At 55.6% G+C, this 23595-nt stretch overlaps 1 protein-coding gene across 3 annotated transcripts in view; it reads right to left on the minus strand.

The window, feature by feature from the left end:
• Nucleotides 1-235: 235 nt before the first annotated feature.
• Nucleotides 236-23595, minus strand: part of ACAP2 (ArfGAP with coiled-coil, ankyrin repeat and PH domains 2) — a 32909-nt gene continuing 9549 nt past the window's right edge. The window contains exons 5-25 of one of the 3 annotated variants that reach the window (XM_033150953.1): nucleotides 22607-22665; nucleotides 21769-21952; nucleotides 20626-20670; nucleotides 20279-20374; nucleotides 19758-19832; nucleotides 17765-17877; nucleotides 15952-15972; nucleotides 13613-13664; nucleotides 10907-11007; nucleotides 9814-9919; nucleotides 9167-9372; nucleotides 9002-9071; nucleotides 8310-8404; nucleotides 7161-7360; nucleotides 6401-6505; nucleotides 5452-5532; nucleotides 4759-4955; nucleotides 4517-4626; nucleotides 3545-3655; nucleotides 3139-3200; nucleotides 236-432 (exon numbers count right to left, since the gene is read on the minus strand). In XM_033150953.1, coding sequence (XP_033006844.1) covers nucleotides 329-432; nucleotides 3139-3200; nucleotides 3545-3655; nucleotides 4517-4626; nucleotides 4759-4955; nucleotides 5452-5532; nucleotides 6401-6505; nucleotides 7161-7360; nucleotides 8310-8404; nucleotides 9002-9071; nucleotides 9167-9372; nucleotides 9814-9919; nucleotides 10907-11007; nucleotides 13613-13664; nucleotides 15952-15972; nucleotides 17765-17877; nucleotides 19758-19832; nucleotides 20279-20374; nucleotides 20626-20670; nucleotides 21769-21952; nucleotides 22607-22665 — 2193 coding nt within the window. In that variant the 3' untranslated portion in view covers nucleotides 236-328. The remainder of the gene's footprint in view (nucleotides 433-3138; nucleotides 3201-3544; nucleotides 3656-4516; nucleotides 4627-4758; nucleotides 4956-5451; nucleotides 5533-6400; nucleotides 6506-7160; nucleotides 7361-8309; nucleotides 8405-9001; nucleotides 9072-9166; nucleotides 9373-9813; nucleotides 9920-10906; nucleotides 11008-13612; nucleotides 13665-15951; nucleotides 15973-17764; nucleotides 17878-19757; nucleotides 19833-20278; nucleotides 20375-20625; nucleotides 20671-21768; nucleotides 21953-22606; nucleotides 22666-23595) is intronic. The other 2 variants (XM_033150954.1, XM_033150955.1) reach the window with 2 other exon arrangements.

The raw sequence follows: 23595 nt of genomic DNA on the forward strand, positions 1-23595 counted from the left end.
TGTGAAGGACATAAATAAGACAAGCTCTTCCCTGTTGTCTGCAAGCAGCCCCACCCAAGGAGGGAAGGCAGCTCAAAAAGGGGTGGGGTGGGGGAGATCCAGACAGGAAGAGATTCCTTCAGCCCCGCCCCCCACTCAGCATTTGAACACCCCCCTTCCCTTCCTCCCCCCCCCCAGCCACTCTGGTTGCATTTTCCAGGTGATACAACTGCTAACAAACTGCAAACAGCATCTATTACTCAAAGCAGTGTTTATGTATAAAAAGGAGGGGTGAGCTTTCAAGGAGGGGGCGGGGGCTAGTCTTGGTCTCCCCCCAGCCCCGGAGCCTTCAGGGCTTCTGCACATCTGATGGCTGAAAGCGGTTTAGCTTCTCCGGGTTATTGGACGCCATTTGTGAGAAGTCTCGAAAGATGTCCTGGTAGGTTTCGTCTCCTGCAAGAGGAAAAGGAGAAAAAATGGCATTGGAGAATTGCACTATTGGTTAAGGTGGCGGCAGAGCAGCACAGCCAGGAAAAGCATCCTGGTGGCTGAGCTGGGGAGCATCCAACATACCCCCCCCCCCCAAAAAAAAAAACAACGTCCTGCTGCTTGCCTAAAACTTGCACTGCAAACTTCACTTGCCAAGTGGTTCCTCCAGGTGGGCCCAGGCGCTGCGGCCTCCCCTGTCCCCTCCAGAGCCTCACCACTTGAAGGTGGTTTTATTTAGCACTCTGGTCCTCCCAGACCATAATACTCCAGCCCAGAAGGGCTTCCGCAAGCCTTCAGAAATCCTGCCCCTGCCCGGCTGTGACTCCCAATGTGCTCAAGGTGGGCAAAGCAATGCCCGTCCCACGAGGGGGAAAGGGGGTTCACAAGTACCATTTCTCCATCAAGAAAAGCCGCCCTGCATCTGCCCACAAGCCCTGGAAAAGCAACTGAGAAAAAGTCAGACTCTACCTGAGGAGAGAACCTCAAAGGCAGCCAGAGAGAGGAAGCTCAACGTTAGAGAAACAAAAGATGCCGGAAGGAAGGAAGGAAGGAAGGAAGGAAGGGAGTAAAAAGAAGCTTCACACAAACCCAGGCAAGAAGAACACCCAAAAATTGACCCCAAGGGACTCAGGAGTGGAGGGGGCGCCACTAGCAGCAGCCAGGAAAGACCTGGGATTCTTGTGCGTGGGGTGGGGCCGTCTCCCCTGGCCTTTTGGCTTTGGAGGGGAGTGCCCAGCCCTTTCCACTTCCTGGCGTGCCTTGAAATTGCCTTGACTGCAACTGGGGCTAGAGCAGGCTGGCAATACATTCAAGTCAGCCCCAGGAGAGTCGGGGGTGGGGGGCAGGCACAAGCCAGAGGGGCCCAGCTTCTCTGGGGAGTGGGCACCCAGGACACCCCCTTTGCCAAGGCAAATAGGAGCTGCTGCTGGGCATTTGTGCTACGAGGACTGAAGTGGGCCTGGGAAAAGACCTCCCAGGGGCCCAGGCCTCATGGGCAGGACTTCCGTTGCCCCACCAAAGGCACCCCTGGGTGCTGTTTGGTAACATTCAAGGTGCAGCTTCTCTCTGAGACAGACGGCGCTGCTGCTCCTGGATGGGTAAAGCTCAGCTGCCAAGAAGCTGTTTCGGGGGACATTCTCTTTGGGTTCAAGTTTTGGCCACTCGAGAAACAGAAACTCCCGTGTGAAAACAGAGGAAACATAAAGTGCCCTTGAATTTCACATTCTGCTGCATTCGAGTATCAGTGCCAGACACATTCAAAGGACCAGTGTGCATTAATAGTGCAAAATGGCTCACACCTCTCCAGCCTTGACTCCCCAAAACCAACCAGGGAGAGAAGCGGGTGCAAAGGGCGCCCATGCAGGAGGCTGCCACACAGGAGGTTCCTGGGGAAGAGGAAGGGGGGTTGCGGTGGGGGCAGACGCCCCAGGTGTCTTCGCTAAGGGGGGTGACATTTGGCAGTCGTGGGCGGGTGGTGCGCCGAATGTCCGCCATCGGCAGCTCACTCCGCCCCCAGCTGCAGGATGCGCGCCCTGCTCCGTGCACTGAAGCAGCTATCCCGCACCTGGGAGGGCAGCCTCTGTGCCCCGCCCGCCTCAGGGCCCTGCCAGCGAGGCTTGGCCAGGAGGGGAGAGGAAGACGTGGGGGGGGGGCACCAGGGAGGGGAGCAGGACGACAGCTGCCAGAACCACCTCTTTGGGGAGGAGGGCAGAGCCAGGACTCAGCCAGGGCAGTGGGCTTGGACTGCCAGGCTGGCCTCCAGCTGTGCCTCTGGGCAGGGTCCCTGGACTCCCAGGCCAGCCCTGCTCTCTTGCAGTGACAACGGCCACCGAGAAAAGAGGGGCTCCGGTAGGGAACTCCATTTCTGCCCCCCTGGGCAACTTGTCATAATCCACCTTTGCCAGAGCGAAGGGAAATCCAGCTTCTCCTGCTCCTGGAAGGGCAGCCCTGAGCTCCCTGAGCAAGTGCAGCCCTTGCTTTGGATTGTCAGCTCCTGGCCCACATGGCGACCAAAATGCTCGGGGCTGGAGGCTCCAGGCAGCACCTGGGAATAGGTCCCAGGCTAGAGGGACGGGGAGAGGGGCAGGGGGCTCCCCCTACCCCACCCCAGCCAGCAAAAGCAGTGCAAGGGAGGCAAAGGAAGGCGGACTTGGAGGCAGAATTAGGCAGGGACGGAATTGGACTTTTCTTGGCCCAGGTTCCTGGAATGCTCTGAGCTGATTCCTCCTGGAAACGGGCCTGTTCCTGCCCAGGCTGCTGCCATCTCTCCACCCTCCCCCAATTCTCTGAAGAGCCAATGCCCCCCCCCCCGGTGGAATATACTCGCTGGATGGGGCTTTCACAGCCCATCCCCTCAGCTCTCTGTTGCGATTATGAAGCAGGGGGAGGCTGGCTTTGCACTGTGGCCCCCCGCCCTGCATTTCTCCGGACAGGGCTGTGCCAAAGGGGGCTTTGTGGGCCTGGGCGCCCCGTGGGAGAGGGAAGCGGAGAAGCGGCTGCCCCCTCAGGGTCTCTCTTGGGGAGAGAGGCAGGGGCCGTTCCCTGCTCTGCTCTGGGCAGCCCCTCCCACCAGACCAGCAAGGGCCCCTCAGGCCTCGTCCAGCTGCAGGCTAATGAACTCCTGGATGCACTTCCGGTATTGCATCTCAGTGGGGTTACTGGAAGGTTGACCTGGCTGGCCGTAGAGTCCCTCCGATTCCCGCATCTCCTCGTTCATCCTGGCCAAGCGCAGCCTGTGAAAAGGAGAGGGAAGAGGACACGGAGTGAGGGGGGGGATCTGAAGCGGGTGGCCTTGCAGCACCCACCCGGGAGGCAGCCACTTCCAGCAAGGATTGGAAAGCGGGTGCCCTCCACGTGTCCCTGGGCTGACCAATACCCAGCTGAGAGGACAGCATCCCGCCTTGGGCCGCCATTTGGGAAGAGATCATGTCTTGATTGCCAGCTGCCTTTCTTCGTCTCCAAGGTGGGCAAAAGAGAAAGCGGCCTGGAGGCCCTGGGCAAAGCTCTGTGGTCTGACAGGGCAGCTCTGCCCCTGGGGTGCCAACGGGGTGTGTGTGTGTTCCCCAGCCTTACTCACAGCGTCACTATATCCGCGTTGGCAGCTTCAATGGCCACACTCAGGGGGTCCTTCCCTTCCTCGTCCGTGGCGTGTTGGTTGGCGCCCCGTTTCAGGAACAAACACACCTGCCTGAGAAAAAGGAATCGCAGCCCGTTGCAAGGATTCTGCCAAGGGGGCACCGCACTTGGTCTGGAAAGGTGGTCTGCAACGGAAGCCCCTTGAAGGTGGCGGGGGAGGGGGGTCCTTGCAAGCCGCCGCTTTTTCAGATAGAAAGCACCGCAGCACACACTTCCAGTCAGCATTTCTTTTCTCCCATAGGACCCAAGACAAAGCGATATTTCGTAGCTCCCCTCCTCCCCCCCCATTCTGCTTCCACAAAGCTACTCATGCAAAGTGCATTTGATGTGCTCTGAGGAAGAGCAGAATGGAAAGCAAAGCAGGAGGCAAAGAGGAACAAGGACCACCCCCCAGCCACCCAGGGGGGAACACAAGCCCATCGATCCCAGCCTTTCCTCAGCTCTTTTCCAGGACTGCCTCCCCCACTTGCCCCTCTCTAACTGCCTGCCACCTCTTCTCCCACAAAGCAGGACCCCCCCCCTTGCTCTCCTCCAGGCCTGGCCATCCCCCCTTATTCTGCTAATTCATTAATTGTCATTGTTCATTAAATTTCTATGCTGCCCTTCATCCAAGGATCACAGGGCGGTTTACAATATAAAGACACAACATAGTAACAAACATACAAAATAATGCCTCGCCCTCAGTTTAAAATGCAGAGATTGTTTAATTAGCCAAAGGCCTGGGAGAAAAAGAACGTTTTTGCCTAAAGAGATGCAGTGAAGGCCCCTGGTGAGCCTCCCTGGGGAGAGCATCTCACAGACAGATGGGGAGCCACCACAGAAAAGGCCCCTTCAAAATAAGAGCCATGCAGAGGCTTCACACAGCCCTTCCTCCCCCCCCCCAACCAAGAAGGGCAATGAGAAGCGCACCTACCCAGTGTGCCCCAAGAGGGTGGCGTGGTGGAGGGGGCCCCTGCCCTTGGCATCCCGGAGGTTCACGTTGGCACCATTCTGGAGCAGGAATTCACAAGTGAGCAAGGAGCCCTGTGGAGAAGACCACAGCTGAGTTGGGAGCCCAAAGAAGCCCTCAGGACCCCCCCCCCCACCAGCAGGGGGGCCTCTCACTCCTGGCTCCCCCACCTGACACTACGGGGCCCGGAAGAAAGCAAGGCTCACCCCCAGGACGGCCTGGATCAGCGGTGTGGACCTGCCCTCCGCTGCGTTGACCCAGTTGACGTCCGCCCCGTGGGCCAGCGCCTCGGCCATGCCAGGAAGGCTCTTCTGGAAGGAGGCCAAGTACAGCTGCAGCCCCGGAACGTCTGGCCGGGCGTCTCGGGAAGTAGAAGCAGCAGCAGCCTCAGGCCTTTCAGTCTCTGGGAAAGGGGGCAGGGGGAGAAGGAGGCGTGACTCCCAAACACCCTTCACAGAGAGAGGGAATCCGGTGGACTTTCAAAAAGCTTTGGACAAAGCACCTCACCCAAGAGACTCCCGAGGAAGCTTAGCAGATGAGGACGAAGAGGAGAAGTCCTCTCAAGAGTTGAGTTTCAGGAAGCAGAGAGTAGGAATCCACAGACAGTTCTCCAAAGGGGAAAGCGGAGTCCCCCAAGGATCGGGACTGGGACCTGGGCTTATTCTAAATTGTTCATAAAGGATCTAGAGTCGGGGGTGAGCAGGCAGGGGGCCAAGTTTGCTGGTGACACTAAATTGTTCAGGGTCGGTTGAAACAGATTGTGAAGAGCTCCAGAAGGGCAAACAGAAGGGCAAAAAGCAGGCAAATAATGCCAGTTCCACATGCTCCCTGGTTTCTGGCATTGCAGGGGGTGGACTGGAGGACGTGGCAGGGAACAAGACCTATGGGACAAAACCCACCTGGCTCATACAAGGTGCTGGCTGAGACGGCGGAGGCCAGCTGCTCCCTGCTGTGCTGGAAGCCGCTGTCGTTGCTGCGCACTGTAGGAAGAAGCAGCGCAGCCGTGAGGCACCCACAGAGCAGCATGGCACAAACACCCATGCGGGGCCACACCTCCCCGGCCCCTGGTGGAAAAACAAGCACTGTCCTGGAAGCCCCACGCCTCTCAGGCTTCGCCTCCCCTTCAGAAAAGGGCAGCCAAAACAAGGAAGGGGATGGCGGGACTCCCCTGTGAAGAACGGCTGCAGCACTTTCCAGTTTAGAGAAAGGGCGAGTGAGAGGTGAAATGATGCAAGTTTGTAGAATTATGCATGGCATGAAATAGAATGCTGAAAAAATTCCTTCCTCTTGTAACAGAGCTTGTGGGCAATCAATGAGAAGAAGAATCTTGAAAGATTCAGGATGGAGAAAAATAAGCCCGTTTCCACCCAGAACATAGTGGAACTGGGGAACTCCCTCCCTCAGGATGCAGTAACCCATCTAGATGGCTTTAAAAGAAGAGTACGAAAACTCATGGAGGAGGAGGAGGAGGAGGAGGAGGAGGAGGAGGATTAGCAAAGGTTCCTAGCCAGGGGGGCTCAGCTCTGCTTCCACGCAGTGATGCTTCTGGATTCCGCAGTGGGAGAGAGCTGCTTTTGCAGTCGGATCTTGCTTGCTGGTTTCCCACAGGTTGGCCCCTGTGAGAAGAGGATGCTGGACTAGAGGGGCCACTGGCCTGATCCTGCAGGCTCATCTATGTTCTCAGGTTCCCTTCCAAGGTGTACACAACAAGCAGGTGAAGGACAGGCAAAGGGAAGCGCCAAGCAGGACACTGGGCAGGTGAGAAAGAGGCACAAGGACAGCTCAGAGGGAGGGAAGGAGGGAGAGAGAGAGAGGAGGAGAGAGGGAGAAAGAGAGGGAGGTACTTACTACTCCGCAGCTTTGAGGCAGTATCAAAGTAGGAGAAGAGTGAATCTAGCTCATCGGGGCAGAACAGGGATTCCCGCCTCACCTCGTCGCTACTGACAACAACCCCTGGGGGCATGCAAGTTAGCAAAGCAGAGCCCAGCAGGCAGGAGGAAGGAAAGAAGGAAGGAAGGAAGGAAAGGAGGAGGAGGAGGAGAGGGGGGAGAAGCAGCCAATTAGTACAGGGTGGGCAGCAGAGGCGCAACAGCCCTCCCAGAACGACACCCAGGGAGCTTCTGCAGGAAACAGGATCTCTCTGTGCTTCATCCAGCCTTGTGCAAACCTAGGAGAGTTCCTGACTGCCCCTTTTCCATCTCTCCCCGCATTCGCCCCACTGGCCCTTTCCGCAGCAGTGCCAGAGCCCGCCTGAAACCCCTTGCCCACCATACATTGCCACGATGCACCCACCTCGGTCTTCACAAGGTTCTCCCCCACTATTGCTAGGAGCCCCAGTGCTCCCCTTCCGCCCCCCAGCAAGGCTTCCCACTGCCTCCCTCTCAAGCTGCCTGGGCAGTGCCTGCCTGCCTGCCTCCGGGGACACAGCAGCCCTCCTGCCTCGGGAGGCAGCTCAAGAGCAAACGCTCCCTTTCCTTCCACATGATCTGGACTCTGTTTCTTATTTTCTTAAGGGATGAAAGTTAGAAGAGGGAGGCAGAGAAAGGAGCAGAGTTCTGGCTCCTCCACACTGAGCCTCTCGTGGCACATCAGCGGAAGGGGCCCCTACCTCTCAGAGCTGCCGCTGCTGCCATTTGGTCCTTGGCTGTTGGGGGGGCCTCCTCTTCCCCAGCTCTCCCCTCCGGGCTGCCGCTGTGCCTTTGAAGCCCCTGGCTCAGAGGGCGAGGTTTCCCTCCGGAAGTGGCAGGACATCTCTCCACAAACCTCTTCTCCACATACTTGGCACGGATGTACTCCTCCCTCTCCTGCCTGCGCACAGGGAAGAGGCCAGATGAGCACACAGGGCTGTGTGTCTCGGGGGGAGGGGTCTGTGTTCCGCGGCAACCCCTGGCCTGCCTTGCAGGGGCGCAGGGAGGAGGCTGCAGGACGCCGCTCCTTGCAAATCCCCAGACAAACCAATCGTGCATCACTCAGAATAGTAACGGGGGTCGGGATGCAGTTCCTCCGTCAGATTTTGCACTGCACTGAATTTTGCACTGCACAAAGTACTTGGGCCCTCAAAAGATAACAAAACATGTTTTAAAACGCATATTTTACAACAAAGGGGATTTATTATTATTATTATTATTATTATTATTATTATTATTATTATTATTATTATTTGCTGAATTTATATGTCACCCTACACCTGGAGGTATTTAGGAATGTGTGTTGTTGTTTTTTGAAAAACATGTTAAAAATCCACAACTAAATTTGCATTGTGGTTGCAGTTTTTCAGAAGCTGCAGATTAATGTAGAATATTTAAAGCAGGAGGTGGAGACCCTGCTGCCCAAGAACTGATTTCATATTGGGGAGGGGGCAGAGAGAAGCCATAAACTGCTGAGTCAGTTGGGGGGTGGGGGGAGAAGTTCTGCCCTCTCTCTTCCCTGGCAGCTTCCTGAGTAGGGAAGGGGGAAGGGGACAATGGCCTCACCCACTGGACCTCCCATTTGTTGCCCACCCCCAGGAATGAGGCCCTTGAGAGGCAAATGGGCTCCCCGCCCCCCACCCAAAGGAGCCCTGAGAGCAAAGCACAGAGCTGACTGCAAGGCTGAGCTCTGATGCAAGAAAGCCAAAGCTCTGGGGCAGCTCAGTTGGCAGAGCTTGAGACTCTTAATCTGAGGGTTGCAGGTTCTAGCCCCACGTTGGGCAAGGGGTTGGACTAGATGCCCCTCATGGTCCTTTCCAACTCTACCATTCTACGATCCCACTGCCTACCTCTGGCTTCCGGGCTGAGGCTTCTTGACGCCCATCTTCTCCACGCTTGCTTCATATACCCTGTTGATGACCTCATTTCCCAGTTCACACATCAGCTGCAAGTAAAATTAAGGGAGAGTTGAAAGGAAGGGCAGCCCCCGCCCAGGGTCACCTTTGCCCTTAAATGGCACCTCTTTGGTCCAAGGCAGAAACCGCCCCTTTTGTGCTCCCCCAGAGGCCACTGCCCTGCTAAATGCAGCAAAGATTCAAGGGTACGGGGGTGGAGAGGCTACCACCCGCCAGCCACCTTGGACACAGCCTGCCTCCTTCCCATTGGCTGGATGGAGAAGACCAGACACAGTAGTGAATTTTTACGAAATAAATTGTTCAACCAATTCCTAAGTATTTAAAGAAAAAAGACCCATTGCATTTCATGTCAACAGCACAATTTCAACTCTGAAGTATACAATTATTATCCTGCCTGGTATAATTTTACAGGTGAATATTTTGTTCCCTGCTACCCATAGGACCCTGCGCAGGATGGTCCGTCCCCCCCCCCGACACAGCCCCTGAACCCTTGAAGGAGGGCCTTCTCTTCCCTTCCCAGGCCCATGTGGCCCCAGGGGCTGCCCCCAGAACCCAAAGTGCAGCAGCAGCAGCAGCAGGAGGGCTTCCTTGCAGCTCTCTTTTGCCTCAACCTGCTGGGCAAATACCTTGAGCAGCTCTGGCTCCCAGGAGTCAAGCGTCAAGGACCGGACTTTGGAGAAATGGACACCCAGGCTCCTAAGCAGAGGAAAAAAGGGAGAATGAGCAGTGTGCCGCCTTGGCTCCCTCCCCGGTGTGGGGCTTGGGCTGCCCAGCCTGGCCGGCCTGCCCACCTGTGGATGCCAGAGCACTCAATGCACAGCGTGATGCCCAGGTTGATGCTGGCCCACCGGGGGTCTGCCAGGCCGCAGTCGCAGCAGACAGCGTTCCCAGGAATGCTCTGCACCCTCTGGAGAGAGCTCTCTCCTTTCAGCAGCTTCTCTTTGGGTTCTGCGCCCGTTTCCGGACTCCCCCTGGAAGGGGACGGCTTCCTCTCCACCTGGAGAAGAGCAGAAAGAGGGACTTGTGTGACAGCGGCCAATCTGCAAAGCCGCCACAGCCGAGACATCAAGGGCTGCTGCCACCTCCTCCTGCTGCAGCCTGGCTCCCCTGGGCAGCTCTCTGGGAGGCGGGGCCGCCTGCAGCCCAGACTGCAGAAGGCAGAAAGGCAAAGCCCTCCACTATCTGGCCCAAACAGGCAGCAGCCACTGAAGGTCTTCCTTCCCCCTAGCACCTCTTCTGCAAAGGGCGGCCCTTCACCAACTGCAGCTGCAAGGAGGGCCCTTCCTCTGGGCCCTGAAGGGAATCGACTAAAAGGAGCTTTAATCCCTTGTGTGCTTCATTGCAGGGAGAGCAGGAGGCTGTGACACCTGGCAGCGATGCTCTTCTCAAGGCTGCCCTGCCCCTCGCAGGGTGGAGAAAGGGCTCCTCTCCTACTTGCCTCTGTGCTGTCCCCTTTCTCCCTGTAGGCTGTGGCAATGCTGGCCTGCACCGCCTTAATCCACGCTTGCCGCAGCTTCTCTGAGTCTGCCTGAAGGATGCAGCTCCTGCAATAGACACACAGATAGTGACAAGAGAAGAGAGAAAGGGAGGGAGGGAGGAAGAGAAAGGGAAATACAACACAACACAACAAGACAGCCAGGTGGGTGCTGAGCACACCTAGAGCCAGCTTGCCTCACACCAACTGTGCCTGCAAGCCCCCAACCACGCATCAAGCGCCATGGATGGGCAGCCAGGACCTGTGTGCATGAACAGCCACGTGGGTCTATGTCCGTGAGGGCCCCAAGAAGCTGCTCCAGAGGCCCCATGCAAGGACCAGTGAAGGAGCTGTCTTTCCCCTCCAGGCAGCCTCCAGATGGCCCGGCAAGTCCACACACACACCCCTCCTGCCCATCTCCATCTCCACCGCCTGAGGCTCTGCCAAGGCCCCCTGGCACAGCCAGCACAGAGCTGAGCCTCAGGAACAAGGAGAGGCAGCTCAGGGGACCTCAGTCCAGCCTGGGGACTGACCTCCTGCAAGCAAGGCTGATGCTCTGTCCATGAGCTGCTGCCTCCCCCCCCCCCCTGCTCCTAGCTTGGGGGCAGCAGGAAGCTAGACCAGGTGAGCAGAGATAGGCCTCCAAATCCTCCCAAGAAAGCAAAACTGCCTGCCAAGCGACAAGAGGAGGAGGAAAGGCAGCGTCTGCCCCTTTGCCCATGTTTGGGTGTGTGTCAAATAGTTAAAATAAACCAAATTTGGGCCCAATTTCTATTTCTAACACATGTTGAAACAAAAAAACTTTAATATGAGTTACCAGCTAACCTTTAGAATACACTTTCTTTCACTAGTTTGGCAACTATTCACTGAACCTTCCCATCCAAAGTTAGAAAAGTGATGACGATGAGTCTAGATGAGGACCGTTGACTTCTCAGTCCTCTCTCCCCCTTGCTTCTCCCCCCGGAGCCACCCCACTCTCCGGCTATTCTCTGCCCCTCCGGCTTCATCATCCGAAGGGGCCACCCATCTCTCCCAGAGCCTTCCAAGGCCTCCTTACTTTGTTGGAGAGACGACCTCAAAGCAGAAGCGCCTCTCAATGTCTTCGCAGTGCTTGACTGTGCAGAGCCGAAGGTCTTCCACGACCACCGTGGGGTTATCCTAGGGAGAAAGGAAGAGGACATGGGCCTCCAGCCAAGCCTGAGGGAAGCTCACCCAGGAACACCTCTGGCCAGAAATGAGAGAAGGGCCACGCAGAAGGGCCCACACTCAGTCCCAGTGGGGCTGCAAGAAACTCCCTGCCAGAAACCCTGGAGAGACGCTGCTACCGGTCAGTGTGGGCAAGGCTCAGCCAGATATACCGAGTCCGGCCACTGGCCTAAGGCAGCTTCCTCTGCTCCTGTGACGGGAGGAGGAGGAGGGTGGCAGTGCCCAGAGGGCACCCCATGGAGGAAGGCTGCCTGAGGGTCTCTTAAGGCCTCCCAGCTCTCCTTGGGTGCGCCCAAAGAAATCAGTCCCCAAGGTATGGGGGGCAGGAACACCTCCTTTGGGGTCTCTCCTGCCTGCTGAGCTCAAAGGATCTCCAGCCACATCTCGCACCCAAGCAGTACAGGGAGAAGCATCTCTCCTGGGCCATCAAAGCCCCAGGCATTTCTGTCCCCCACTTTGTTCCCCTGGGCTTCATGCTAGCAGCCCCACTGCCTGCCCCTCGCCCTGGGGAGGAAAGGAAAAGGCAGTTGAAAGCCAGGCAGCCCACTTCCGGCGAGGTCGCCATCGCGGGCGGTCGCTGGGTTGCCTCGGCTGCGAGGCCACCCAGTCTAGCCCGGGGGTTGGAGCCCCGCCACCGCTACGCGGGGCTCCGGTGAGGCCGGGAAGAGCGTCCCGTGCCTCGGGCTCCCCGGCGGGCCCGCTAGGCTACGCACCCTTCCCTCGCTCCTCCTGTAAAGGGGGAGTGGGGGTGAAGGGAATGCGGAGCCGGGCCATTAGGGGAAATGCCCCAACCGGGCGGAAAAGCGGCGAGAACTGGCCGTGGTGAGCGACGACGTTCTCCCTGAGAGATGAAAGAAAAAGAAGCTGGAGGTCGTAAGTACTTGATTGGATTTACTGCTGAGTTTAAAGACTTAACGACTTAACGACCCTGGAGGCTTTAGATAAAGGAGTCTGCCTGTCTCCCTTCGGAGGCGAGAAAAATAACAGATTGTGATACTGTTGCTATCGGATGGATATATTGTTAAGACTTTTTGAGGAATGAGACTTTATAGATCTCCCTTGGGGGAGGAAGAGGATGGAAAATATCCCGGTTGAAAGTTTTGGTCTTTGCGCTCCGGTTTCAGAGAAAAATGGCTGCGAAGACTCTGAATCGAAGTGGAAAATTACTGCTATATGATGAACAACACTGAAATAGAAACTGAAATCTGATACCTATGCCCGTCCTCACCATGTTGGGCTTTGTTCTTGAAACTGTTTTGGACTTTGAACTAACTGATGAAGAAAGGATTATTATATTGAAACTGGAACTGATTAATCGGAAATTGAAGGTTTTGAGTGGGGATTTGAAGGAAAATTTATTTCCCACAGAGGAGACCTTCCAGACACTCGATACTATGGAAGAAAATTTGGGCAAAGAGCTGATGGAGCTGATTGAAAAATTGAGCGAGCTGGCATGGCGATCCCCGGAAAAAGAAGCGTTCCTCGGTGGTGGCAGTCCGAGGACGGCAAGGAATATTATATCCAGCCCCCGAGGTGTGAGCTCGGGAGCGATGGTCAAGAAATTAAGATATCTACAAATAGAAGAATGCAGCATTGAATGGGAGAAGCCGAGAGACGAACAGTGTATCCTGATGCTCGATGCAAGGATGGTTGGGGAAGGTGTCTGGTTTTGTGTCTGGTCCTGTGGATGTATAAGAAAAGAGGACAATCTGAGGAGCGGTTCCGGTGAAAGATGGAGAAGGACATGGGACAGAGGGGGGATAGGGTGAACTATATTAAGTATAAAATATAAATGCTTTGTTATGGTAATCTGAAATCGGAGGGTTAAGACATTAAGTTTTATTTTAATCTTTAATAAGAAAAGGGATATTTTGAAACTTTTTGATATTAGCAGCAGTTCAAGGGAAGAAGAATAGTTTAGATTTAATATAAGATTAATTTGTTAAGATCCAAAGAATTGTTATTAAGATTGTTGTTTAAGGTTTGAATTTTATTAAGTGAATAAAAATTTTAGAGAAAGGAAGTTATTAAAGCAGAATATGGATATAAAACCGAAGGAGAGAGGGTGGGGGAAGTCAATTGTCAAGATTTGGAACTAGGATATTTTCTTAAGTGTATAAACAAGAAGAATTGTATTTGTGTTTGTATTTGATTTATATATGTAGGTGTGGGTGTGGGTGTATGTTTGTTATGAAAATACCAATAAATTCTTATTAAAAAAAAAAGAAAAGAAAGCCAGGCAGCCCCCCCCCCCAATGGCTGTGTGCCCCCTGAGTGAGCTCCATACTCCATCCAAGTGTTCTAGTTACAGGTAGGTAGCCGTGTTGGTCTGCCATAGTAAAAAAAAATAATAAAAAAAATCTTTCCAGTAGCACCTTAGAGACCAACTAAGTTTGTTATTGGTATCTGAAGAAGTGTGCATGCACATGAAAGCTCATACCAAGAACAAACTTAGTTGGTCTCTAAGGTGCTACTGGAAAGAATTTTTTTCTTTTTACCTCCTGCTCCCCCAGCCCTTGGAGCCCCCTCTCCCCAGGCACACTTTCCCAGGACTCACCTTGAATTTCTTCTGGTAGACCAGCTGATTGTTCTGGATGGAGAACCAGCGCCTGCACAAGCGAAGGGAGCAAAATCAACAGCCCTCTCCTGGCAGCAGGAATCGGGGAGCCAGGAACAGAGAGGACCTGAGCAAGCCTCCATGGCGGCAGCAGCACCCCAGTCCACAAACGCAGAGAGCACGGGGCCTGGCTCTGGGAGGGGGGGTCTCAGGAGGTCATTGGGGGGGGGGCTTCAGCCTTAGCAGAGCCTTCTTCCTACAGTGGCTGGTGGGACAAACACCACAGGAGCTGTCAGAGTGTTTTGCGCATTGAAAGGGCCTCACCTGCCGTTCATGGGCACAGGGAAGGAGGGAGAGAGTGCCCAGCTCAGGCCAGGGCTCTGGGCATGGCCGCCATGGGGCAGAGCCAAAGCAAGGGGAAAGAGAAGCTGAACAAACTCAGCAGGGAGCTCACTCCTCTCTCTCACATGGACACAGGCTGGGATCTCCTGGGGGATTTGGATGTCTGACTCCCACTTGTTTCAAGCTGGAGGAGGAGGAGGCCTGTGCATGTCACCTTGAGCTCCATGGAGAAAAGGGAGGGGAAGAAATGCAATAAATAAAAGAAAAAACAGGGGAAAGACCAAGCTGATCCCATAAACCTGCCCCCTGCCCTGCAAAATAAGCCCCCACCTGGCCTCAGAAGCCCCCCAGCAGCAAGGGTGTCTTGGCTGACCCTGCAGCATCGCTTCCTGAAGCTGGGGAGATCCTTGCACTGCCTGGCAAATAACAGTGGTGAGAGTTGCAGGTTTTGAGTCGGGGAGTCTGGTCAATGCTGCACCTCCGCTCCACAATCCAGAGGTGGCTCTCGCCTAACCAAGATCCAGCCCTGACAACCCCCCAGGGGAGCGCAAGCAAGGGCCCCGTGGCCCCTGGAGGCTCAGTGCGAGACTCTCTGCCACGTTCCACTTTATCTTAACAAAGCAAGTGCAACACTCCAGGCGTTAGGCCTACACAAGGTTAATCATCAGCCCAGATTTAAGACGGCTGCCTTTCAAAACACACCAACACATTTGCTGTTTGGAGGAGAAAGTAGTAAGATCAAGCATCTAGTCAGGGCAGACAGAAAAGAAGAAGGCAGGTCCTCCATGCCTAGGGGTGAAGGCGGTGGGGGGGGGCACGACAATGTGCAATGGGGCAAAATGGACAACAACTGCCAGGAAACATAAGGGAGGGCAGGTGGGCCGGCCTGCAGGCTTCCTTCCTTGTGGGGCCAGTCGGGAGAGGGACCCTCCAGCCAAGGGGGGATGGGACCCTAGCTTTGTTTGTAGCAGAACTCCCTGCCCCCTTGTTTTGCTGGGTAGTGACCAGACCCTGGTCAGTCTTGGAGAGAGAGAGAGAGAATCGCATGGTGCTGCTGCGCTGCAAAGATGGCCGTGACCGCTCTTCATCTGTGCCGGGACCCACATCTGGAAAGCTAGACCACAGCTGTCCATGCATGGGGAGCCTCATGGCTGGATTGCTGCAATGTGCTAGAGGCGGGGCTCCCCTTGGGGTTGGTCCACAGGCTGCAGCTCCATGTTTGGGTTGCCCCTCAAATGGGTGTCTACCTCCCCAGCTCTGCTGTGGCCAAGAGAGCTGGGTCAGCAGCTGCAAGGACTGGGGCGGGGGGGGGGGGGGGAGAGAAAGTAGTTGCAGCAGGAGCTGCAGCTGGGAGACCTTGAGGCATCACTGCAGCCTCCCCCCGTCCCGGACCCCCATTACATTGTCATTGGCCAGAAGCTCACTCAGCCTCAGAGGGAAACCTTTCTTCTGGGAAGAGCAAGCAGGAACTGAGCCCCTCATGGCGACCCAGGGATCCCTGAGCTCCAGACATTTGTACCAAACTCTAACCCCAGGGCTGCGCCTCTTGGATCTGAGCAGTGAGAAGGAAGAGAGTGGGAAAGTCACCCTGCACCACTGGGGGGGGGGGACAGCAGCCAATACTTCAGGGTCCCTGGCGACCCCCAGCCAGCTTTCCGCTGGTTCCAAAGAAGCCCCTCCTCAGAGGCAGAGCCTGCAGCACTCTGACCCACTGCAGCTACCACATGCCAGCCCCCTCTTGTGTCGTAGACAAGGGCAGCCCTCGTACACCGGGGGGGGGGCATTTTCCCTGGGATCCTAAACCACCAAACCTGCTTCAGCCATGGAGCAGCAGCAGGAAGGGCTGTTACTCCCAAGGGGGACGGAGACACGTGGTTTGCCATCCATTGCAAGTTGTTGGAGCGAAAAGGGTTAAGGGTTAGATTCAGAGCTTGCATGCTGGGCCAAAGAGGAAGAGGAAGGAGGGGAGGGAGAGGGTGCCGGAATCTGGCTGGTACCTGATGCCATCGGGCTTTTTCCTGTCAGGTGGAGAAAATGGGGAGGGTTAGAACGTAAGTGGGGGAAAGGAGGGGAAGAAATGAACATGTTAACAAGAAACAAAGCTCCCCCAAGCAAATAAGCAGAGGGCGGAGCAGAGGAGGAAGCAAAGGCGCCACATTTCAGCTGACCCAGGTAGGGAGGGAGGGCTAAGCCACAGGGCCTCTCTCTCTCTCTCTCTCTCTCGTTGCCATCTTATGGCAGCCAAGGAACCCCAGGGAGCGGCTAGGAAGCTGCTGCAATGTGGAGCCCTCCAAGACACACACAGGAAAGAAAATGCGGGGATTCTCTGCAACTAAAGAAACCTCTAGACACCCCTCCTTTCCAACAGGAATCCCAGGGGCAGCTTACGTAAAAGGAAAACACAATTAAAACAGAGCTAAACACAAAGCAGAACAATAATAAACCAAGTCTTAGGAAGTAAGATCCGATGAGCCAGACCAAGCAGACTTGGGATTTTGTTTCCGCTGCTCTTTGGCTGGCACCGGGAGGACAAGGCAGGTGCCAGGCGGGCGACTCTGGAGAGAGCCTTCCATCCTCAAGGTGGCCCTCTCCCCGGTAGACCCTCCTGCCCCCCAAAGAGCAAAGCCACCACGCACACCTCAAAGGGCTCAGACACCCATGCTTCCCGAAGGTGCAGATATTCCTGGAACCTGGTGGCGAAGGGCAGGTTGGAAATCTTGCAAAGGAAGCAATGGGCAAGGCAAGAGCCACTCCTTCACCACCGAGAGCCCTCCACTTGCCAAGCTAGAGCTCAGAAACAGCCCCTGCTTGACCCTTTGAAGGGACACACCAAGCGCAGAACAAGGCCCAAGTCTGGCCTGTCTCCCAACAAGGCCCAATCTGGACTTCTAAGCTCACTGCCACCTGGCAAAGGGTTGACCCATACCCCAATAAGGAAAAGAGTTCAATTAATTCCTTTACTAAAATTCCCCAAGTGCCACCAGCCCACCAGGCAAGGAGCTGGGCAAACACACCCCCTGCCGCTTGCATGGCTCCCCATCCCATGAAAAGTAAGGAAACATGACCCAGAGGCAGGACACACTGGGAGATGCTGCCGTTGGCACCTGGCAGCAGACGAGGCCTCCATGAGGGTTCTGCACGCTCCTTTTGCTCAGGGAAGTCCGTGCCCATCCAAGAGGCAGGAGCACTCTGGCAATATGGACTGGGGCAGGCAGGGAGGGAAACAGCCCCCCCCCCCACCTCTCTTCTCCTTATTTCTGAGCTGAGGGTCAAAGGGCAACACAAGGCAGCCAGCAGGGTGGGTGAGGGCGGCATGGCCTTAAGGGGGAGCTTCCAAGCCGACAGGCACACGCACAGCCTACATCTGATTTTGGCAGGTAATGCCCCCAAGGGAGCTGTGGAATCACCCTGACCCTCCTAGGGAGCCTGCACCCCACAGACCCACCATTCCAGGCCCACCTTTCCCCCTTGATGACGGTTAAGAGGGGATTTGGGCAGAAAAATGCATGAACAGCAAAGACAAAAAAAGCCCAGCTCACAAAACTGTGTTTCCCACCCAACGCCTCCCCTGCAGAGAGAAGCTCACAGACAGCAAAAGTAGGGGTGAAAATTTGTGACCCCCTCCATGTGCTGTTAAAGGGATTAGTCCGGGGGGTGGGGAGGTGACAGAAGGTGATGCATCTGCCTCTGAGGCCAGAGAGCCAGAGGTGGGAAGGTGAAGAGAGCAGCCTGTATCTGGGGGAGCACACAGCAAAGCCCAGCCCAGCCCACGGACAGTGGTAGGAGGAGGCCAAAGAGGAGGCCGGGTACCTGTTCCAGGTCTTGAAGGCGTTGCTGGCTCGCTTGAAGAGGTAGCCTTCCATGACGACGCCATTGGCGGCATCCACATTGTACTCTAGCATAGGGTCATCGCTGGAGAAGTCCTGGCAGAAAAGAGGCATCTTGTTTAACAAGGGCAGCACAGCAGCAAGATGGGGCACCTCTCCCAGGCCGGTCCCCCCTCACCCCAAAATACGACAGTCTGCCAGGAAGTGGAAAGTGAGCGGCAGCAGACGGGGCGCCAGTCTCCCTTCTGGAGACTCTTCACGCCTGAAGGCTTAATTCACAAAGAAATGGACTCTTCCTATCTTGCTTGTCCTTCTCGGGCAAGCTGTTAGGGTTCCCCTTGCAAGCAGTGGCATAGCTTCATGCTCCGGCACCAGGGGGTGGAGAGCAGGTGGGGATGGAGCTGGCGGGCGTCCTGGGGGGGGGGGAGCCGCGATGGCACCCTGCTGGGATTGCGCTGCCGGGGGCGATGCGCTCCCCCCGCACTCCTCTTCCTCCGCCAGTGCTTGCAAGCTGACATGGAGGACAGCTGTGGGGGAGATGGTGGGGCAGCTGAGCCCCACAACTCAAGAGATGTAAGCCCAGCAGGTTGGTCTTCAGACCACAACAGCTTCCCCTGCTTAAAGGCTTCAGTGGGAGACCAAATTGGAGGCCCCAAAGGGAAGCAGATCAGCAGGGCCTGAGGATGCAAGCAGCCCTCTCTCTCCCCTCTTGCAGCCAGCTGGGGGAGGACGACACGCAAGGAGGGGCTGAAGGAGAATTGGGGGTCTCAACAAGTTGCTTCTGAACCCAACTCTGGAGCAGCTGGCCAGAAATCCAGGGTTCGGCAAGAGTGCCTGAGCTTTCTCAGGTGAAACCTCCCCTGGGGAAAGGCGGCTCCTGGGCCAGGTTGGTGGGAAGGGGCAGGAGGACACCTGAGTCACATGACAAGAGCTTCTCCCCTTGGGGCCCTCCAGAAACAGCTCTCAGCAGCACACAGTCCCAGGGATCTGCAACTCCATCACGAGGGAAAGAGGAATCCTGCCTGTGCCCTGGGAAAGCCGAGAGGCAGGGGACACCTCCAACTTCCCCCCAAAACGCAGCAGCCACTAGGAGGAAAGTCCTTTGGTTCGCTCTCTCTCTTTTAAAATACTGCTTTAATTACAGAAGATAAATTTTGACTACAGTGGTGCCCCGCTAGACGAAAAACTCGCTAGACGAAAGGCATTCGCTAGACGAAAGGCATTCGCTAGCGGAAGGCTGCCCCGCAAGACAAAAAAGTCTATGGGGCTGCCTCGCAAGACGGAATTTTTTTTTTTGTTTGTCGCGCGAAAACCGCTTTCTGCCTTGGTGCTTCGCTAGACAAAAAAATCGCTATACGAAGATACTCGCAGAACGAATTATTTTCGTCTAGCGAGGCACCACTGTACTTTGGTTCTCTTTTGCCTTGGGTCTTCCCAAGACCAGCTTCAGAATGGGCTGCTTACTTACATTTTCAAGGGCCGAGACTCAAAAGGGATAATAATAGTGGTGTTTTCAAACCTCTTTGTGACTGTTTTTGGGTAGGGGTTGTTGTACTGTTTTAAAAACTATTTTTAGCTATGTTTGTAAATCGCCTTGACAAACATGTAAAAGGCAATTCCTAAATTTAAAAATAAACAGCACCCAGTCCAGCTCAACACATGTGACAATCTTTTAAGAGCCTAACTGTTTCTACAGAGACGGCTTCAGATGGCAGCTGGAGAAACTCTGGTCACGCCGAGTGGCAGGCAGCCACCTTGGCCTCACTGGAGGGCAAGAGTGGGCAGCATCCACAGAGGACCTGGGCAGCCCTGGCTTCTCCCTCCCCAGTGCCCCCTGGACAGCTGGCACTGGGGTGCTGGGGGCGTGCCCTGGAAGCCCTGCTGGCAGGAGGAGCACACTGGGAAACCTTTTCGATGCAGCCAGAAGAAACAGACCAAGCGGGTGGACTGGCTGCCTCCTGCGTCCCCTGCAGTACCTTTTGCTGAATAGTGGAGTGTTTGTGCTCCATCTCCTTCTTCTCCCTCGTAGCATCTACAGCCAACCTCTCAAGCTGCAAGAAGAAAGAGTTGGCAATGCAGGCTCCTTTACCCTCCGGGCCCAGAGAGCTGGGGTGCTTTGCTTGGTGTGCCAGGATGCCCCCCTGCCCAGGTGAGCTCCTCCCCCCCCCCCCCGGCAGCCTACCTGCCAGATTCCTGACCTGAGGCTGGGCAGGGCCTTCCCTCTTCCTGCTGCTGCTCCAAGGACTTGGCTTCCCAGAATAGCCAAGGTGCCAGGGACCTGCGGTGGGGCTGGTGCAGCACAAGGGCCGGCTGGAGAAAAGGATGACTCATGCCGCCTGAGCCGCTCCAGAGCCAGCTGCCTGGCCAGCCCTTCTCACGGCAGGAGCAGCAGCAGAGGAGGAGGAGGAGGAGAGCCCTACTTCACCGCCAGAGGAGAGCGCACAAAGGCCAGCTCTGTCCCCGGGAGAGAGCCCCAGCCACCCACTGCAGTCGTTACCTGAGCTCCAAGATCTTTCATGTAGGGTCCAAGTTCACTAAAAAGGTCGTAGCCTTGATGGAAAAAGGCCAGGTGGGCATACATGAAGGACAGCATCTGGCAGGGAGGAAGAGGCAATGTCTCAGGGGGCTTCCAGCATCCCTCACACTCCGCCCTCAATGCCAAGCTCTCATTACCCTCCCTCTGCCCTCCGACACCTGGCAAAACTGGCCCCACGCAAACAGCCGCTCACTTTCAGCAGCTCCCACAGGAATGAGGCCCGGCACCAGACCCAGGTCCCTCAGGGACACGTTCACCCATCAGTTCCAATCCTGCAATATTTCCTGGCGGGGACATGAGACGCTTACCGATTTTAGGATCTCTGACCTCCTCTTTGACTGAAGAACGTTAATCTAGGGGGCAAAATGAATTGTGTCAATATGCCGGCAACAGAGCGTGGGAAGGAAGAGCTAGAAGCTTCTGCAGGAGCAGCACAAGGCTGGCAGCAGGAGTCACAAAATAAGCAGAAGGAGGGGAAACTCAAGACCAGCTCAAGCCAACATTGCACCTGGGACGCTTCTTGTTTGCAAGGCACCCGCTGGGCCTGCAGCCCCAGAGCACCTAGAGTTCCAGCAAAGGCGGGTGGGCTCATTGGCCTTCCAAGAGGACTGGCCTGACTTGTCTCCAAGCCAGAGCTCTTTCCAGCTAAGCCAGGGAGGATTCCCCACTTGGGTTGCTCAGTCCCCTCTCTGCTGCTTTGAGAGACCCTTCCCTTTCCCATGGGTCTGTCCCCAAAGCCCTTTGTTCAGCCACCAGACACGATCCAGCTTCCTCCAAGGTGAGGCTGCTAGAAGGGCAACTAACTTTGGGAAGGACAGTCAAAGCTACTTTTTAAACAAGCACATTTCTCTTTCTGGACATCAGAAACAAAGAAATCCGTAAAACCAGGGCAACCAAATAAGGCAGAACCCCCCTCCCAAGTCTCTCATCACCCTGCAGCTGTCCTTCCACCTATCCTGGCTTCTTGAAGGGGTTCAGTGGGCTACTTCACAAGGAGATATTGCTCACAGCCCATAACCCAAGGAACATCCAACTTCAGAGAAAGAGGGAGGAGGAGGAGGCCTCTCCATCAGAAACATGGCTAGCAGCACCAGCTCTGGCCGCTGGTGAGCCTTCCACAAAGACCCCTCCCCATGTCAATTCTGGCAGTGGGGGGCTTCATGGAGAAAACCAAAGTAACTAGAGGTAACTGCTGAGGTTCTCCTGACTTGCTCAGAGCCTTCACCCACCCACAGCCAAGGCCTAACTGCCAGCCCTCTCTCTCCCTGGCTCTCCCTGGGCTTCGCTTCTGCCTGCCTCCGGGTCTCCTGCTAAGCCAAGCAAGACCTCTGCTCTGCCTGATGCAGCCCCACCTCTGCCAGAGGAACCCCATCCCCACAGTCCCCTAGAAGCAGCAACACATATCCTTGGCCCCCGAAGGCCCTTTCCCAAAGCCCCCGAGGGCGGCCCACCTGCAGGACGTAGTCGAGAGCGATGTGGCGGAAGCACTTCCTGGTGGCCGTCAGGATGTTGGTGGCCTCTTCCACCTCGTGCTGCTTGGTCCGTGGGACCTGGGCATTCTTGGCCAGGGCATTCTCCTTCTCTTCACTGACTTTCTCAAACTGCTTCTTGGCATCTTTGAACTTCCTGATATCTCTAGAGCACAAAGGAAACACAGGGCTCCCCTCCATCAGCTGCCCTTCACAGCACAGCAGCACCCAGAAGGCTTCACAGGGGAACCAGGGCTGAATGCAGAGACGACTTCATGGACGGGGAGGGCACAACAGAGAGAGCGGGCACAGGAGTGCCTACCTGGGGGCAAGTGAGGCGGCTCAGCAGAATGAGGCCTGGCAATCCCATCGTGGCTCAGGAGCGGCAGAGGAACAAACAGGAAGCCCAACCCACGCTGGGAGACACAGGCTGGGCTTTGGCTTCCACTGCAGGAAAGTCTTTGCTCCTTCTCCAGCAGGCACCCCCAAACTCGGCCCTCCAGATGCTTTGGGACTACAATTCCCACCACCCCTGACCACTGGTCCTGGTAGCTAGGGATGATGGGAGTTGTAGTCCCAAAACATCTGGAGGGCCGAGTTTGGGGTGCCTGTTCTCCAGCATCAGAAGTCTTGGGAAGACTCCACGGTAAGGCAAAATCTTGCACCACCTGCATGTCCAAGGAAACCTTGCAGAGCTATGCAATCCCTACTTTAGAGTCCAGCTGGCCCACAGCCCCTCCTGGAAGCCTGACACACAAACACCCCAAAGACACCAAGATTCTTTAAGGACAAGTATTGGCAAAACTGAAACCATACTTACTCTTTAACGAACGTCTGAAGCTGCGCTTTAATTGATCTTTGTGTTTGGTCAAACAGGATCTGAAATGGAGGAAATGCTTGGAAAGTTAGGCTCAAAGACATTCCAGGCACCAGCACTTCTAGCCTCCTCTTCCTCCCGGTTCTCTAAGGGTCCCCAGGCAACAGATCCCCGAGAATGAGATTCTGTGATTTGCCACGTTTCCCTTTTCTTTTTAAAACTCAAAGGATATTTCAGATTATACGGCAAGCTCACCATGGAGCCAGAGAAGGTGCAAACAACAGAGGCTGCCTGCCCTCTGCCCAGAGCGGTCAACCTTCCTTTTTTTGCAATGGGAAACGGCGCTGGAATAAGGGCCTTTCCCGCAAAAAAGGGGAAGTTGACAGCTATGCCTCTGCCATGCATGAACTGTTGGCATCCAGGTTAGGCTACTGCCATGGGCTGCCTATGGAGCAGCCCTTGAAGACAGCTGCAGCAGCGACTGGTCCAGAATACAGCTGTCCAGTTGGAGACTAGGACAAGCTAAAGGGAATCTCACTCAGCAGCTCCTGAACAACTTCACTGGCTGCGGAACTATTTTTCAGCACACAGTATCCATGTTCACCTTCACGGCTGGCTCCATGAGCCTTGGAGGGCTTTAGCTCTGGACTGCGACCCCCACCCCTCCCCACTGGCTCGTTTTCTTTAGCACCATTTGATGCTCTCTCTTTAGCATTTGCTACTGTAGGATTATAATGCCATAAGCCTCCTTGGGGCCCCTTTCAGTGACCAAAAGACAGGACAGGAATAGTTTTATGACTCAACAGACCAGCCGGAGAAAGGCCTCCCCCCACCAAGGACCAGCAGTTCTGCTGCAGCAGCCCAGTGAACCCCCAACCCAGCCCCCCACCAGTACTGCTCCCCCCCATGCCCAAAGCTCTGCAAGGTGCTCAAGTGGAGGAGCCACACACCTGAGGCTTCCCAATGCCTCTCCTCGCTCCCCCCATGGCTGG

Source organism: Lacerta agilis, chromosome 5 (genome assembly GCF_009819535.1).
Source record: "Lacerta agilis isolate rLacAgi1 chromosome 5, rLacAgi1.pri, whole genome shotgun sequence".
Lineage (NCBI taxonomy): Eukaryota > Metazoa > Chordata > Lepidosauria > Squamata > Lacertidae > Lacerta > Lacerta agilis.